We start from the raw sequence: 18,641 nt of genomic DNA on the forward strand, positions 1-18,641 counted from the left end.
TGCTGAAAGTAGAGGCATAGTTTCTGGTGCAAATGCGAAGACAGAGAGGACATGGAAGTTAAAACCAGTGACATTTTTCTTGATATGACGGGTTGTGGGTACCATAATTATTTTGGTAATCCTTTATTTTACTGTAAGGTATACTAATTGTACTACAGACCACAAAACCTTTAAAGAGCTAGGCAGAGCGTTTGACTTTGTAATGTGTTGTACGCAATCCAACGGATAAATGAGGAGTCTTAAGAACAAGCAGTTTAAGCTCTTGGCTGAGGATGTTCGTTAGTGATGGAGCACCTGCTTCTGTGTTCTACTAGGCCTTCGTCGGATCTCCAGCAATAGACGCAAAGATCCGACGTCTTTATGGGTACGGAGCCTGTAACATATCAGTGAACTAGCTTGATTTTTTTTTTTTTTTAATGTCAGTGAAAGTCATAACTTTTATTCAGATAAAAATTTAGTAATCAAATAATTTACTTAAAATATTTGGTTTCTACAAATAGGACTCCATTTCATGGCATTTGCAATTGTAATTTAGGAAGAAATAGGTGTCTATTATAGAAAGATCTTTTTACTTGTTAGTGTTAAGAAAATTTTTAGATTTTTTTCCCATTCATAATCTTACTGTAAACGTATGTAGCCTCTGCTAACCTAGGCCTAGAATGCTTTCAGCCTCTGAAACTTCTTGCTGATTATGCTCATCCTTTCTTGTTCTTCTCGAGCTCTGGCTGGCTCAAACTTCTTGCCAAGTTGACTGATTAATCTGGCTTCTCTCTCCCCTCTTCTGAATTGCTCTGCTTGACCTCAAACTAACTCTAGCAATGTGTTCTAATATGGCTCCTTCTTATTCTCTCAGTCATTGTCTTCACCTGTGTCTAGCTTGATCATCCACCCCCCCTTCTCTCTACACTGCTCTCTTAAGGACCCTCTTTTTTCCTCTGTGTGAGTTAGGCATATCCTAGTCTGTCAAATCTTCCTCTGATTCATCACATTGGCTGCCACTCAATTGGACCTTACTTTCAAATATGGAGTTTCCTTCTACAACATAACTTTACCTTCATTGTTTGGGATTAAAGGTGTATACTAAGGGAGTGTCTGCATTCCGGCCAGAGGGAACAAAGGTGTGTACTAAGAGCTGGCCACACTATAGTACAGTCTTGAGGTTCACAGTGGGATCAAATATCCTGCAACTTCTGACTTAGTTTTCTTCTTTTCCAGCTCATTCATTCATATATATATGAATATACACGTTAACCTCTCTCCAAAGTTTATGGTCAAACTGAAGAAGACATAACCAACAGTCATCCGAATTGTGATTGACTCATTGATAATCCCAGGGGAAAACTAGAGATCACCACTCTTAACATAAGGTAAATGTTTTTAAAAATCCTAGCTTAAGACTTTCTAGAAATAGCCATCTACTTCCCTTTCTCTGGGAGAATTTCTTATGGTCTGGCTTGAGAAGTCAGACATGAATCTGATTTGTACTTTCGTTAATTAGTACTTGGCAGTGCTAATGGTGTGTCAGCAATGACAGGATGCAGCTCTTTCCTGAATCAAGTCTGTGGAATTCAACATCGTTATATGTCTGCTCATGCAGTTTGCCCGGAGAACAAGAGGCATGGAGAGCATCCACAGGACAGTCCAAATGGGCCCTTCCTTCTAAAAATTGCTCGTTATTTTCTGTAAATTATTTGTGTTGTTCAATTTGAACTATTTTTTTCCTAAATGGAGATATTAATCTTTAATTAAAATACTACTAATTAATATTGGGAAAAAAAAACTAGGTGATAACGGAATTCTGATTAAATTGGATGTGTTCCAACCATAGTATGTGATTAACCATAGTCTTATGCTCTTTTTTCCTTCCTCCCTCCCTCCATTCTCCAAGCCTCAGTTTCTTGCTTGCTGCCGACATGCTTGACATAAAGGCTTGGGCTGAGTATGTTGTGGAGTGGGCTGCAAAGGACCCATATGGCTTCCTTACCACCGTTATCTTGGCACTCACGCCGCTGTTCCTAGCTAGCGCTGTACTGTCCTGGAAGTTGGCCAAGATGATTGAAGCCAGAGAGAAGGAACAAAAGAAGAAACAAAAACGGCAAGAAAACATTGCAAAAGCTAAACGGCTAAAAAAGGATTGAAGGGGTGAACAGACTGCAGCTAGAGAAAAGCCCTCTGGAAAATGCTGCAGCTTTGAAAGGACTCACAAAGCTTCCGGTCGGTTCCTGATAGTGTTATTTAGTAAATTAAATCTGACTGTGTAGGGGAGTCATATTCTGACCTCAATACTATAGTAATTTTCAGGCTTGGAAATAAAAGTTTGTTGGTATTACTGACAAGTATTTAAGTTAGCATTTATCATACAGGTAGAGCACACCTAATGTGAAAATTCAAAGCTCAGAAGCACTGTAAAATGTAACACCTGTGCTCAGATAGGATGCCAAGAGTGGAAAAGCCCACAGCCCACTTTGTGATGGGTTGCAGTCAAAATACAGGTGCGCTAAAAATACATAGTTATCTTCATGCCATGAGAAATACAAGCGGACCTTGTGTTTAGATTTGGATCCTATCCTCAAGGTATTATGAAATACTTTAAAATCTGGGGGGAAAAAAAAACATTCCAGGCCCCAAGCACTTTTGTCTGTTCATCTTGTAGTAAAAATTCTTTAAACTGACAGTCATTTGCCATTTTGGAGCTTAAAGTACTCAAGTGAAGAGCAATGAGAAAGTGGTTTAGATGATGAATTTAGACGGTAGTTTAAATGGCGCTCAGTTCTGGACAGACGATATTAGGAATGTAAAAGAACTAACCTGAGGTGAAAAGTTTACTTTGGCTTAAAAGAGATATAGTATATTAATCATGTTTTCAAAATCATTACTGCCTATTTTTTAGAATGGAAGCATTACTTTCTCAAGGGAAAACTTTATTAGTTAGTATGGCTATTTTCGTTCTTCTGACTTTAGCTTTTAACACAGCTGGTAATTACCAAGATATTGCATTTCAAAACCTAATTTTACATAGGATTCTTATTACCTTGACCTCGTTCAGCGCCACCCACTGGATAGAACAGCTTTTGTACTCTGAACACGGCCATCTGCTTAACTGTTGCTAAGAGTAACTGTAGCAGCCATGCAAATGCCTTGTGCTGTTGTTGATACCTTCGGTTCAGTTTAAATGTGAAATTGTTACATGTCACCAGATAATTAGCTTATTACATAGACACTACTTTTGTTTTTATTGATTATAACCAATACAGTAGTGATGTCCTGTTATTTTTAACATAGGCTCAAAGTGAAAATCAAAATTTCAAATTTATGAAGTCATACTTTGTAATTTAAACCAATAAGGGTTTACATTTGGAAACATTTTCATGGGTGAAGAGTGGTTGCAGGGACTGCAATAAAATGTCAGAAGTACAAAGCTGGGGACCTCCCAGCACTCAGACAGACATAAGACTATGAAACATGGCTTTTTAAATGCATGGCCAAGAAGCATTCACTGCAGGAGTTACCGCCTATTACTGTTTTCTGCACCTTTGATAACTTTAAGTTACAATAATTGTCAGTCTTAATAAAAATGAAACTAGATATTGAAATAAATTTGATACCTTTTTATAAAGAGGTCCTGAGTTTTTGTCTTTTGGAGGGAGTATGTATTTAAATTATGTCGTGCAAGTTAATGTTTCAAAAAGATGCATTTCAATCATAGCTAAATGTGCTAGAAACAGGATAGTTTCACAGAAGTCAAGGACTCCTGAGAATGCTGATGGACAAGCTGTTTTCTTTAGGTTATTAGCTCCTGGTTGGTCCCACCTTCACCTCTAAGCACTAAAATAATTCAGTATTTCTCAGTCAGGTGATTACATTTGTATTACATTTATGCAATAAGGTATCATCGAAATTAAAGCAAAACTTGCTTGTAAAGAACCACTGGCCTCCACAGATCTTCAGAACCCACAGTTTGGATGTCACTAATTTCACCAAAAGTTTCAGTATATTTTGTTTATGGCCATATTTTAGCATGGAGTCCAAATATTGAAGCAAAAAGATACAGTAACAGCCACTAAAGAAGGGGTTTCAGTAATTTAAAGGTATGTATTTAACTAAAAGTCTGACTTCTTAATATACTGTAAAAATTAATGTGGCAATTTTGTATTTGATGTAAGCTATTATCTTCGACATTGGAGACTTTGTATACTTGAGACCAACAAACATTTAAACTACTGGGAAAGGTGTGTGTGTGTGTGTGTGTGTGTGTGTGTGTGTGTGTCTGGGGGGTATTGTGTGTAATGCAGGAAAGACTGGCAAGTTTGGAATTCTTCAGAAAAATCCATCTTTTTTCATTGAGAAACAGTAGTATTGTTGAAGACTCTTATGTCATCCAGAATACCTTTTAAAAGAAGGTTTTAAAAGACATGACAAATGGCCGTTTGTCATGTCTGAATTTCAGAAAACTAAATGCAGTTGTTTCTCCTTTTGTGGCTAGAAACAAGCTACCCTGAGGCCAGTCAAGCACTTCCTCAAAATGAGAGAGGAAATGTGATCCCACTTCAGATGATTGCCGTAATGTCTGCGTCTGGTTATAGGGTCACTCTGTGTTATTGCTTCTTATTTGGAATAAATATTTAGGGCCTATTTTTTTTTAACACAATAACAGATGGTCAGATACCAAAGTTTTGAAAATGCAAATAACACTTGGACAAGTTTCTTCATAATTACTTGAAATCTCAGTTGACTTCCACAGCCTCTTCATCTTTTTTTCAGAGTATAAAGTTTTTAAAGTGATTTAAATAAATTCAGATTGTATTTTAAATAATGTAGTTAGTGAAATAGCACTAAAAAGATCAATAGAGTGGTAATTGGTCCAAGGTTAATTAAGAAGCTAGAGCTTTCTATTTTGATAAAAGAATAGGAATGATTTTTCCTTAAGTTTTTTTTTTTTTTTTTTTTAATGTTTTGAGATTGTAATTACATCATTACCACTTTTCTTTCTTCCCTCCAAACCCTCCCCTCCCAGCCCAGCCCTGATCCGTCATCTTTCAAATTCATGGCCTCTTTTGTTACGTACATACATGTGTACATATATAACGTCCATGTGTGCGTGTATTCCTGAATATAACATGCTCAGTCCACACAGGTACTTCTGTGTATGTACTTTAAATATAGGCACAGCTTTATATGATGGAACCCTGGAATCAGACATGACGTCATTACAACTTTGTGCTTCAGAAGTTGTGCATTGTTAAGGCCATTACTGCAGAAGCAGAGTAAGAAATGCTCTACATGTGTAGCAGAAACAGTGACCTGGAAGGATTTAGTTCTTAAATAAATGCTTAAGGTATACAGTGTTCTTTTGTTAATATGAACATTTTCACTCGAGACTAAAAACTTTTTAAAAAGGTATGAAATCTGTCTTAAAAGATAATAAACTTTGAAATGTTCAAATATAGCTAATTAAAAAATGAACCGTGGTAGGCAAGATATTTAATATTTAAATTCTACTTTGAATGTTTCACAGCTAGGTGGCTTTTTTAAAAATTGAATTAAAAATTTTAACTTAGTCACTTTACATCCCTTTCACTGCTCCCTCCTAGTCACTCCCTCCCCATAATCCAATCCTTCCCCCATCCCCCCCCTTCTCTAGGTGGGTATGGATTCCCTCAGGTATTCCCCCCTCCCAGACTTCAAGTCTCTGTGAGGTTAGGCGCTTCCTCTCTCCCTGAGGCCAGAGAAGGCAGCCCAGATAGAGGAACACATCCCATGTACAGGAAACAGCTGTTGGGACAGCCCCTGCTCCAGTTGTTCCGGACCCACACGAAGACCAAGGTGCACACCTGCTACATATGTGTGAGGAGACCTAGGTCCAGCCTGTGTGCTCTTTGGTTGGTAGTTCAGACTCTGAGAGCACCAAGGGTCCAGGTTAGTTTACTGTGTTGGTCTTTCTGTGGGGTTCCTGTCCTCTTCAGGAACCTGCAGTCCTTCGCCCTCTTCTATAAGAATCCTCAAGCGCCATCCACAGTTTGGCTATGGTGGCTAGGTGGCTTTTAAAAAGTATAAAGGCAAATGAAGTCTGGCATGCCAGCAGAGGCAGGTGGATCCCGGGACTTGAGGCCAGTGTGGTGTACACAGTGAGGCACATGATAATCAGGCTATTACTATATCTTATTTATTCTGTAGAGACTCAAATGAGTGTTCTGCACACCTAACAGGAAACCTATTACTCATTACTTAATTTTCTTTGGGTCATATGTTCTGTCCCAAGTTCTCTTATTGAAATAAGAATCTCCTTCCCCTCCCTTTTTAGCATCTGTGAAAGCCCACTGTTGTCCTTAATCATCTGTGCTGGTTCCTGGGTATTCCAAGTGCCACGACACTCACTTGCCAGCAGGTAATCAAGGGAAAGCGATGAGTGAGTCACTGTAGGACTTAAACCTAAGCTCTGTTAGGCTTCCACAATGTCATGTTACGCATAATAAATGTGCTTTGTGGAACGAAGTTTATAGTCAGGAAATACAAAGGGATCAACTTTTAACCTTTTTTTATTTGTTAAAATAGCCATATCCTTATAAATGATATGACTTTACCACGATGCATTCATTGACTGTGTCTTTTGCTGTCTTCTGGCATCCAGGATCCTGGCTGAAAAGTTTTGCCAGTGCTGGTGGGAGCCACTGAGGGTTCTTCCTTCCCAAAGTATGGGGCAGAGGCGTGCCCTTTAATCTGAGTTGCAGAAGGTGAAGGCAATAGTTCTTCACTGGTTTCTTTACCAAGTTTATCTTTTTCATAAAAGTCTTGGCTTTTTATTTTAATTTCTTCTCTGTATTTTTCATTCCTTAGTATTTCCTGTACATAGATATAATTGGGAAACATTAAAGTTTTAGTTTAAATCATTCAAAGGTTTATGGAAATAAAGTCAATCAAGATATTAAGAGACACTGTATTACATGTGTAGATAATGAACGGGGTAAGGCTGCAAAGGCATATTATAAAGGAAAAACTGAGATAACACAGAAAAATATTGACTACTTAAAAAGTAACACAAATGTTACCTAAGAATCTGCACTACTCTAAAAAAAAATTTTTTTTTCAGGTTTCACAACTGCTTTCTGTCTTAAAGCCAAGCACCTATGATGACTTTTCCACTGCAGAGCAAGATGTGCTGGAGTGTCTTAGGATGCTTCTTGGCCGGCTGCTTGTGTCGGGAATTCACATGTGAATGCTAACTCACTTTCTATATTGCCGGATCTAAACTCCACCTATTTCCTTTTCCCTAGAGTGGTCTAGTGGAGAACAGGAGGAGAGAGTTCAGCATGTCCTAGACCTGAGCTACATAGAGCCACTTAACTCCTGGAAGTGTTTCCTCAAAGCACTCAATTTGCAGGAAGTTCTGCAGCTTGGCTCTATCTGGGATCTATACTAAATATTACAGTGAATCTTTGTTATTGTGCTATACTGAATACAAGACTGTCATAGGGGTGTCATTACACAGACCTTTCAGGAAAAGGAATTAAGTCCTTTCAGGTTGCAGGAAAAGAAGGCAATGAGAGACTACAGTATAAGAAAACAGGGTGAACTCCAAGGATCAGAAAGAACCAGAGAAAGTTAGAGGGCACAGAGAATCAGAAAGGCACAAAGTACCCCACATTTCAAGATTGGAGTGTGAAGTAAACTGGGAGAGTGTACACAGCCCCACACCCAATACCAAAAGACCAGCGATTACAGTTCCAGGAAAACTCTTACCAACTTTAAATCCAGCACAGGGAGTTAGTCTGAAACTGACCTCCTCTGCAACAAACTAGCTCAAAAAGAAACCCATTGCACGGTCGCCAACCAACCACCCGCGTGACCCACCACCCACCCACGTGAAGCACGGTGGTGGCACACAGGCCTGTAATTCAGTTTTCCTGGTGTGAAAGCAGAATTTAGAGTTCACGGTCCTTGCTACTCAACCAGCGCCTGTCCAGCCGAGCTAAGTGAGACCCTATCTCTTAAAAATACAAAATTTCATTCAAAGATACAAAAGTAGATGAAACACTGCAAAGAAGATGGTTGCTTCTAAAAGGAAGAATAGATCCGAAGATGGTGAAACAGATTAATGAACAAGGAGACACGGGTTATGAATGTGAGCCATCAGCAGCAGAGATTCTGAAATAGAGCAGTCCTGAACAGTCACAATGGAAGTTCGTGCTGACCTAAAGAGAGTGGCTGTTTATTCCGAGGTGCTAAGAAGTAAACATCCAACTTCCACCCATCCTTTCCTAGCTCCTGTGCTAGTAGGGATTTAAGCCTAGGGTGCCTGCAAGCCAGGTGAGTGCTCCGCCACGGGCTACACCCCTACCCTACCCTATTCCTTTTGAAACAGAGAAAGGAGGTGATACAATGTAATCTTCAGATTTCCCAACAAGATGGTGCATAATTGGTACCACACTAACCTGCTTAAAAAAGAAAAAGAAAAAGAAAGCAAGAAAAAAAGAAGCTAAGAAAAATGTACAAAATACAGTGGTTGGTGCCCAGCTGTGCCTTCTGAAAGATGAGGGATAAAGTGAGGTAATGCTTGTGGTACACACTGAATTTCTGTCTGGATACACATTGTGGACTGCCACATGGGCTAGGGCCCAAGTGAAGGATGGCATCTCACTGAGCCCAAGCCATGATGCTAATTGTGTATAGAGACTAAGGAAGATGGAATACAAGGGGCAGACTATCAAGGTCTAGACTGCACAGGGACCTACCTGAATGTTCAGAAGGACACTAGCTGAGTAAGTGTAATTTGAGACTTTACAAAGCTAGCCAGAAAGACTTCTGGCCAAATCTTACAGCAGAGCAAGATGGGCCACCGCTGGAGCTGGCCCCGGGTGAGGAGGCATTTGAGTTCTGTGGAACCACAAGGGGCACCTGGGCAAACAGTACACAGACCCTAGGAGCACTGCTGCCTGGATTAGAAGCAAGCAGTGTAAGAGCAGGCTTTGCTTTAGGGCTGTGCTATTGAATGTGATAGCTGGATGTTATGTCAATAAAACTTAGAGTAGGTAAGATTTAGAAGTCACAAAGTATTTAACAGTCAAATGTATATAGTGGCTACCACACTTAAAAAGACAGATACAAAAATCTCCACTACAGGATCTCTTATTCTAGCATACTATTCTAGAGTTTATCTACTGGAACTTAAAAATAATCCTCCAGAACTTTGAGATGATTCACATATCAATTAATGGTCCTTCAGTACAAACCTCAGTAGGAAAGACAACAAAACCCACACGCTAAACAAGGAATATCTTAGTGGTCACCATACAAGGAACAAGAGAAAATGTGATCTAAAGGTCCATAGTTCTAGACCTTGAGATGACTGAACGGACAAATATGTCATTATAGCCACAGGAGGAAAGACAGGAAACAGAGACCAAGATAAAAACTAAAACTAAAGGAGAATGTACATGCCAAGAAAACTTGAGTGCTGGTTAGCGGAAAAGAGTCTGAAAGCTACAAACTAAATGAACAAGCTTACAAAATAAAGCCCCAGTGAGGTGGGGACATAATGATCAAAAATACCCCAATGGGATGCATATACAAACTTAACATGTCCAAGAAGCTCAAAACAGACCCCAATTCATACACCAAAACCAAACTGCTAAAAACCGAGAAAGGGAAATCCTTACATGAAAGGACACATAGATGTGAAAGACAAAAACCACTGAGTACTCTCATAAATAGTGGGTGTGCTTAGACAAGAACAAGTAAAGTGCTCGAATAAGAAGACCAGACACAGAATTCCTTTTCCTGTGAAACGGTTCTCTAATGAAGGTGTAGAAAAAAAAAAAAAAAAACATTCAGACAAACAGAAGCTGAACCGATCACAAGATGAAGATGAGAAACGTTAGAGGAAATACTTTGCTGATGGAGAGTCCTACATACAGAAATCTGACCCCATGCAACAGGTCAAGCCCCACAGGGAAGGGTCAGAATGAAGGACTGCACTGCACAGAAACTCAGAGTTCCTGGATGCGTTGCTAGGTGCTGGGGATTCTGGAACTCTGTCCGCTCCTTTCAAGTTCCTGGGAATATGAAGGCCCTCGGAACCCTGTCCAGTGATTGTGTTGCTCCCACAGCAACCCCTTAAACTTCACAGAGCTAGTTCAGGACAGTGCATCCTGGAAGGACAGACTGCTAATCCCATATGCAGCCCTCAGACTACAGGGCTCTGTGTGTATTACTTATGTGTCTCAGCACTGGGTTACAGTATCCAGCAAGAAGCAAGCAACTCTAGGGAGGAAGGCTGGTTCAGCTCACAGAATGAGGGGATGGGGTCTGCCAAGGTAGGGAAGCCATGGCTGCAGGATCATGGATAGGAGAGCTGGGAAGCCTCACGTTTTTCACATCTTGGCAGGATAGGTAGTAGAGAGCAGTCAGGAAGCTGGGCTTCACTATAAGCACATTCCTAGCAACTTATTCCAACCCCAGTCCCCCTTCCTCCTGCGCACACACCTGCTCTTCCAAACAGCATTATCAGCTGGGGACCTAGTGTTCAGGTATGGAAGCCTATGGGGACATTTCACATTCTCAACACCACCTTAAGCCTAGCCTATTTCCATCTAAGGAGGGGCACTACATCATTTCCAGTGTCCTTGACATGGGGTTTTGAGCAGCATATCTATAATGGTCTTTTGATTCAGTCTGAAGCCAAATCATGGAATTAACAGTCACAAAATCACGAGTAGTAGAGTCAACCCCAGTCTGAGAGTGACATGGAGTCCCACGGAATGACTATTATTCCCTACCACATTCAAAGACGAAACCACACTGACAATGGAGACAGACTAAACCCAGTCAAAATCTGTATGCCAAGTTGTTCCTGAAGTGTGCTCATGAACGACCAGTGTCTGTGATAACTCTTATTTGAACAGGCAGCAGACTTCTTCCGATGTAGCCAATACATTAGGTTTGTTTATGGAGCCTTGTTTTGGTGAGAGCTGACAGGCCCGCCAGTGTTACCTATTGTTTGAATTTATAGGTTATTTTATACGTCAAAACTGTGACCTTAAATGTCATTGTGGGGGATGAGATACAACAGGAAAGGGAACAAACAGCTTGAATGCCTTCAAAATGCTTGCCACATACGACAGAGACGATGGCTATTTTTCTGGTATGATTCATTAATGTGAACTCAATCTCCCTAAAGGTGGTCAAGTCTTCTGTAACACCATTACTTGCTAAGAGTCTTTGGGTAGCTGTACTCAAACTGATATATGAATCATGATGCCAAAAAGGTTTGAAAGTCTTTTTTTAAGGCTTAAATATGCACTGTACTCATTAGGCATAGTATAATCAGGAGAGTTTTCTCAGTTTATCAGTGTTGGATGTGAGATTCTAATAGAGAGGCATTTTCCACAACGAAGAGGAATCTGCGCTGTCATACAGTTATGGCTGTAGGAAATCTTAAGTGAAAGAAATAGAAATGAAGATGACAAAGCGAATGGCAGTAGAGGAAAGGTCCCCACAATGTGTGATGAGAGAGAAGGAAACCCAGGCAGCATAGCCTTGGACAGAGCTCTAATGTGAGCGAGGGAAGGGAGAAGGGAAGGGAGAGCTGCCACAGCTCCCTCGGAAGCTGCGATGAGGGGTCAAAGCTCTGAGGACTGAAGATAAGTTCTTCTGCCCGAGGCCACCGCTACAGTACGGCGTGGACATGCAAACGCACACTTCCGAGTCTGGTAAGGGCAGGCCTTGGTCCTCAACGAGAACCTTCAGGAGCACTGCCAGCTGTACACCTAGTAACAGCACACAGCAACGAATGTCACTGGACTTTTACACTGTTTATGTGATACATGCGTAAAATAGAGTTGTTTCCATTATGTTATTCAAGATCCCACCCCAGCCCAGCTTTTATTTTTAAAATATTTAAACCACAGCAGCTGAGACTTTGTCTATCAAGGTTTTTATTTTGTTTTTTTTTTTCTGTAATGCTTTTATGTGTACACCTGTGATGCTAACGATATGATACTCATGTCCAATTTAAAAGGCGCCATGATAACAGCCTTCAAAATTATTGTTATAACTTTGAGAGGAGGGATCTTGGAACTGGACCAGGGCCTCTTACATGTTATCACGCGCTCTGCCACTGGGTCACAGCCCCAGCCATGTCCTTTTCACATGGAGAGGCTGTGTGGGGCAGACCGACAGCAGTCTTGCATTAGGCCATTATCACGTTTGCTTTCAAATTGCTAGAAATCTAATCAGGAAAAAAAAAGCCAATACAGGTTAAAGACCCGTGTACATTTCATGTCAGAGCCTTTAAGTGTAAGCTCCTGTTCCTGAGGTATATGTAGCTACTAGTACTTAAAGCTTCTACGTACATAAGTATGTTCAAATGTATGTTCAAAAACATGCTGAAAAATTTTAACAGCATTGCATTGTTAGAAAGGTTTTTTTAATATATGAACAAGTAAGGTTTAGGAGTCAGTCACATTCAGGCACATTCCATCCTTACATTTTCTATAGGAATAAAACTGTTTTTGTTGTTGAATTTTATACTTCAGATTATACTACAAATAGAAAATGAAAATGGAAATTTATAAAATGTTACCACTTAAAATTATAATATATATAATATAGCTATTGGCACTATATATAGAATAACATGTAAGATAAAAATATAAGGAAAAATTTGGTCTCACAGAAAGATATAATTCTAAAATGCTTATATTACTAAGTATACTCTCTAAAATTTATGTATATTTTAATCTCTTATCAGACATATGCCATAGAGAATAAACTTAATTTTACTAATTTTATTAGTTTCATTTCATAAGTCAAACTCTACTTGCAAAGACTTAGGATTTAAACAAAGATTAAAAGTGAAGTTTGGCCAGCAGTATGTTTTTGAATGCCATATTACAGACAGTCACAAAGAGGGGTGCATGTTACACTAGTAATATACCACAGAGACCTATACTCTCAACATTTCTACAGTGGGAACTCTGCAAGCTGAATATGCACATCGGGGTTGTGTGTGGGGTTGGGATTGAACTCAGGCCTCTCACTACCACTGTGCTGTATCCCACCTCTTTTGACATCAATTTTGTAACATGCAGGGAAAATTCAATCCAATCACACACACTGTTGTTGAAGTGTGAGCTTGAAAATGCTCCTCAGTTGTTTAAACTGCCTTCCTTGTTCTACAAGGTGAACTGTTGGGATGAACCCGTGAGTTATTAGACCACCCCCCTTTCAGTCTGGAAAAGAAAGAAAAGGGGGAGGGGCACACAGGTCCCCCAAAAGTATTCTGTGTTCGGACCCAAGGAAAATACTGATTTATTAACAGTGATCTCGCTTAGATGCTAGGATGACCCAAAAGGACAAATAAATGAGCTTTAGCACTCAGGTTAGAATGCTCGCACAGGGCTGCGAAGACATGTATTAGAGCCAGACAGCAGTCAGGGAGTTACGCTCCAGCACATGCTGCTCTGATGTGTGTTCTTGCCAATCACTTCTGTGCCTCTGCCAAATCAATGTCACAGCTAATTTATGCACTTCTAAATCCACTGCAAACATCCTCTGATCAATTACAGCAATGGAAACGTACACCAACTTTTGTTGTTTTGACATGCTTTCCTGAACTCTTCCTTCTGCATTTTTCCCCAAAGTGTCTCTAATTACAAGAAGTTAATCTCACTGGTTCTTGTTATTTGAGGGGACAATTGTAACGTTTGTTTATATTCTTTGCTGGTTAGGAATTTCTGGCACTGAGTTTTCTGTCTTTGAACTTGAGCCAGACTAATAATTAAATCTTGAAATGTCACTAAAATGAACTAATCACAGAACTTAAGTCATTAATAGTTTTGTGTTGGTATTTCCTTTAATAAAAGAAATGAATTTCCCCGTGTATACATTAAAAAAAACTTCTGAGCATAAAGACACCATTATTTCATGGAAAAACTTAGTAGCTAAACACTAAAAGAAAATAATTAAAGTTACTTAGCTTTAGTCCTATTTAATTGAACTGCTCTGGTAGAAGACAAAGAAAACGTTGCTCCCTTATGGGGGGTTAAAATCCCTGGAAGAAAAGAGAATGTTGGGGCTCCAGGGCTTTCTTTCTAGTAAGGCAGTGATACGGCAGAGAAGCAAAGCTAGGGAGAAAAGAGGAAGAGCCCACAGTGAGTGGCTGCTAACATTTACTGACATCTGCGGGCTGCTGGAGACGGACAAGGGTTCTCTTTTGTGTTGAGAGATGGAAGATGAGCTGGGCAAGTGATGCCTGGAGTTAGAGAAGCCACATATGAAGGCTGTCCTAGAGAAACAAAAAGGCTGTAGTCACATTTGATTTGATGCAGGAACAGTACAGACTGTGAGTCCCACACGCTCTATTCAATAAAGAGCAAGCATCGTTACATCAAGGTTGTGTTCTTATAACTGTCCTTGGCGTGCAGCAAGTCATGATGGTACCCCGAAGTGATTCTGACCTAGGTGAGTATCAAGAACCAAAAGCTCTGTAAGCACCAGTGGCCATGAAGCCTAAAGATCCTATTGTTCCATTCAACTATTCATTGGTTCATTCATGTGAACTCATGTGAACCAGAGTTAAAGGATACAATGTTTACCCAGTGCCCAAAGAAGAAACACTCTTTGTGAGAAAGACAAGGAAAATGTATTCAAGTATAATAAGGACGATTGGGAAATGCAGAAGAAAAGGCCATCTGAATATTAGTCTCACTGAGGGAACTGAGAGGTTAGAAATGATTTTCTGGAGAAGACAATATCTGAGTGTTAACCAGTTTGCAGAATTAATTAGAGAACTGAGAGGAACTGAACCCGTAGAAGTGTGCGCATGTTCACAGGGCTGAGGAGGGAAGCAGCCCAGTGCATTCAGGGTACCCGAAGTGCAGTCCGAGAGAACACAGGAATCAGAGCATGCTATTTCTTCAAGACACTCTCAGGACTTAAGGTTTTATTCTGAAGGCATTAGTAAAGCATTTAGACTTTGAAGCAAAAACAGGATTCCAGAGGAAAAATACAGATTATTTTAAAGGTAAATTTGAATTTCAGATAAACAAACAATAGCTTAGTATTTACCACTTATATACTGCATGGGACAAACTTACACTTAAAATCAGTTGTTTATTTAAAATTAATGTTTAATGGGCTATGCTATATTTCTATTTGCTTAACCTGCAATCATGAATACTGGATTTCCACCTTCACTTGTTTTTTTAAAGTAAGACTACGGCAACTGTGTACACTGGACTAAAAGGTGAGAGGGGGAGGGGTGGGCATACTACAACAGAGAGATGAAATAGGTGTTGCTACAGTAATGCAGAGAAGTCATCAGGCCAGAAACTGCACAGTGGGAGTGAGGCCAAGAAGCAGCTGTGCAAGTGCTCTTGGTTACAAAGCATGGGAGGGAGAAGGCAAGCAGAACTACTAGCTCAAGAAGGCTCTGAATACCCAAGAAACAATTCACACCTTATATGAAGCTCAAAAAAAAAAAAAAAAAAAAAAAAAAAAAAAAAAAAGGAAAGCCAAAATGTGGATGCCTCAGTCCTTCTTAGAAGGAAGAACAGAACACTCTCAGGAGGAAATACAGGGACAAATAGAGGAGCAGGGATTGAAGAAAAGATCATCTAGAGACTGCCTCACCTATAGATCCACCCATATACAGCCACCAAACCCAAGCACTATTGCTGATGTCAAGAAGTGCTTACTGGCAGGAGCCAGATATGGATGCCTCCTCAAGAGGCTCTGCCAGAGTCATATAGATACAGTTGAGGATGCTTGCAGCTAACCATTGGACTGAACATGGGGACCCCAATGAAGGAGCTAGAAAAAGGACGGAGGAAGCTGAAAGGGTTTGCAACCCCATGGGAAGAACAAAATTATCAACTAACCAAACCCACCACAGCTCCCAGGGACTAAAACACTAACCAGTGAGTTCACATGGAGAGACCCATGGCCCCAGGTGCACATGCAACAGAGGACAGCATTGTCTGGTATCAATGGGAGGAGAGGCCTTTGGTCCAGTGAAGGCTTGTTCTCCCAGTGTAGGGGAACGCCAGTGTGCCAAGGTGGAGGCAGTAGTTGGGAGAGGGAGCACATGGAAACAAGTGGAGATGGAGGAGGGATTGGAGTGGGGAGAAAGGGGATAACATTTAGAATGTAAATACAGAGAATATCCAATAAAAATAAAAAAAAAAGAGTGACTGCTAAGCACGTTGTTAGCCATGGCTGGAAAGACAAGGGGCACACATCAATCCTCAGTACTCGGAAAGGTGAGATAAAAAGTGAGAAAAAGAGGTACGAGTGTGCATGGTATGTGCATGCGCATGCGTGTTACACATTAGATATACCAAATAGATGTCTGTAAAACATTCAGGTTCTTTTATCAAACTTTCAGCTCTTCTGTGTCCAACCTTTCAAACAGTTTGGCCTCAAGTGTTTCAGGGCTCATACACAGGCCCTCTTGTTTCTATATTCTCTTGATGGATAATTGCTTTTTGTGCTGCAAGTTTAAACACTATCTCCATAATGCTGAACAATCTCAAATTTATACTTTTAGCCTTGACAGTTTCCTAAGATCTAGACTTGACTGCTTAATAGTTTCATTCAAACTATCCAAGGACCACAGAGGTTCAGCGGGCGTGCTTAAGGTCATATGACTAACCTGTACTTGAAGTAGGCATCTGCTTCCAGCTGCCTGCCTGGCACATTTCTGAGGCCACTCACAAGGCTCTCACAGAGTTGGGGGTCAATGCAGTCTGCCTATCTGTTCTCCCCTGATGCCTGGGAGCTTTGCCTTGTTTCACCGGCTCCTCTTCTCCATCCTCATCTGCTAAACTACAGTCCAGCTCCAAGGCAACAGCTGACAGCCCTGGAAGTTACTTATCACTCTCAGGTAGGCTTTGTCACAGTCAAATGCATACTAGTGGGCGGGATCCGTGAAGAGATGGTGGAGGCAGGAAAAGTTAAGAGGAGGAGGGGTAGGCTAGTAAGTCAGGGCTCTTCGTATGACATGTAGCTGTGCTCAGCACAGGTTAACTTAGCTTCTTTGACATCATTGTGCGTGTTTATGGAGCCACTCCCGCGCCTCCTTCCCTCCCATACCTATGCACCTATGCAGACTAAATCTTACCAGTCTTACCATTGCAGCCTGAACTCTGCATGTGTCACCACCTCTCTTGCCAACAGCGTTTCTTGCTTGGACTAAAGGCACTTCCTAACATGTCTCCTTGGGCCTCAAAGGGACCAGAGGGTGACTTTTGTGCTAGTTTTTACTAACAAACCTTTCATGGGTTATTAGAAATTATGTCAGATTTGCTTGTGGCAGATAAAGGAGACTCATGAGATCCTTTCCAGCTTCAGGGGGATTTATGACAAGACAGCTCACACCTGTCCACAATGCTACACTGGCTAATTCTTTAAGGTAGCCTATCCAGTGAAGAACATAGGCAGGGACACAAACCCAGGCCACACCATCAGGTGGGCAGTACAAATGTGTTAAGGACCGCCACCAGCTTGCCAGAGCTTTGCTGGGCCTCTGTCAGTGTCTGATGTTGTCCTTTGCCCTCTTTCTTCCACAGGGATATCTACTAGATACCCACTGCAACTTCGTCTCAGGCCTGTTCCCCTGGGGGGGGGGGTCAGGGGATCTGATTGTTCTCTGTTCTCTTCTCCACTCATGTGCCTCTATACTATGCTCCAGCCCCACTGGCTGCTTCTGTGCTCTTCAGACACTTTCCCCATCACTGGGCCCCTTTTCTGCCTGGAAAGCTTTTCTTCCAGTTATTCATATGGCTACCTAAGCCTCATGGTTAAGAGAAGACCACAATCTAAAGAGAGCTCCCTTGTTAATCTATGTAATAATGGTTGCACAGTAAAACTAAGCAAAAAAGCAAAAATTCACATTCCATCCTTACTCTGCACATTGGTCTCATCCTGCTAGGGTAATCTTTTATTTAAAAACCAAACCAAAAAAAAAAAAAAAAAAAAAAAAAAAAAAAAAAAAAAAAGCAAAGCAAAACAAATTTTCTATATACTTTCTGCTTTTTTCATAAAATAGGCAAATTATCTATCTGGCCAACTTCAGGTATCATTCATTCCCATTCATATATAGTCAATTTCCCGTTCATCTACTCATCTGAAACTCTGACATGGCACAAAGTCCATATTGCTACGTTTTTGTCGTTGTCTTTTAGTCTCCTGGAACCCCCTTGTGTGGCCACACCATTGTTTTTGTCCAGCAACTGAGTAGATTTCGAGGAGCTGGGTCGCCAAGGCAGAAGGCAAATGCATGTGCAGTTTGGTGGCTCTTTTTGGCTCTTCCCCCCCCCTTGTCCCTCAGACACCGTGCCCAGAACAGGGCCTAGCACACAAGGCGTAGTCAGCATGTACGTGCTGAATGAATACATTTGGCTCCACATACTGTACTGTATCACATGTGCAAAGCTAAATTTAAACACTTAACAATTAGGGATACATTGTATTTCATCATTAATAAAAACAGTTATGGTTCTAAATAATTTTACAGGCCTTTTTTTTATACTGACAAAAAATGCCATAGATTCTTGAAAACTGAAAAAGGATATTTATACTCTTAGGAATTTATATTAGTTTTTAAAAATAAATGTGGCAAAGATGATGCTTTGAAATTGGGAAAA

The 18,641-nt window shown here is 40.6% G+C and overlaps 2 protein-coding genes across 2 annotated transcripts in view; one reads left to right on the forward strand and one right to left on the reverse strand.

Moving 5' to 3' along the window:
- Window positions 1-285: 285 nt before the first annotated feature.
- Window positions 286-3,595, forward strand: SMIM15 (small integral membrane protein 15). The gene is made up of 3 exons (XM_080933805.1): window positions 286-364; window positions 1,216-1,367; window positions 1,889-3,595. Exon 3 carries the CDS (start codon window positions 1,914-1,916, stop codon window positions 2,136-2,138), a length of 225 nt encoding a protein of 74 aa, XP_080789931.1. The 5' UTR covers window positions 286-364; window positions 1,216-1,367; window positions 1,889-1,913; the 3' UTR covers window positions 2,139-3,595.
- Window positions 3,596-6,518: 2,923 nt separating this feature from the next.
- Window positions 6,519-18,641, reverse strand: part of NDUFAF2 (NADH:ubiquinone oxidoreductase complex assembly factor 2) — a 110,661-nt gene continuing 98,538 nt past the window's right edge. Inside the window, exon 4 of the mRNA XM_080933637.1 lies at window positions 6,519-6,840. Within this exon, the coding sequence (XP_080789763.1) occupies window positions 6,592-6,840 (249 nt within the window). The 3' untranslated portion in view covers window positions 6,519-6,591. The remainder of the gene's footprint in view (window positions 6,841-18,641) is intronic.

The sequence above is a fragment of the Micromys minutus genome (genome assembly GCF_963924665.1).
Source record: "Micromys minutus genome assembly, chromosome: 20".
NCBI classification, from domain to species: Eukaryota; Metazoa; Chordata; class Mammalia; order Rodentia; family Muridae; genus Micromys; species Micromys minutus.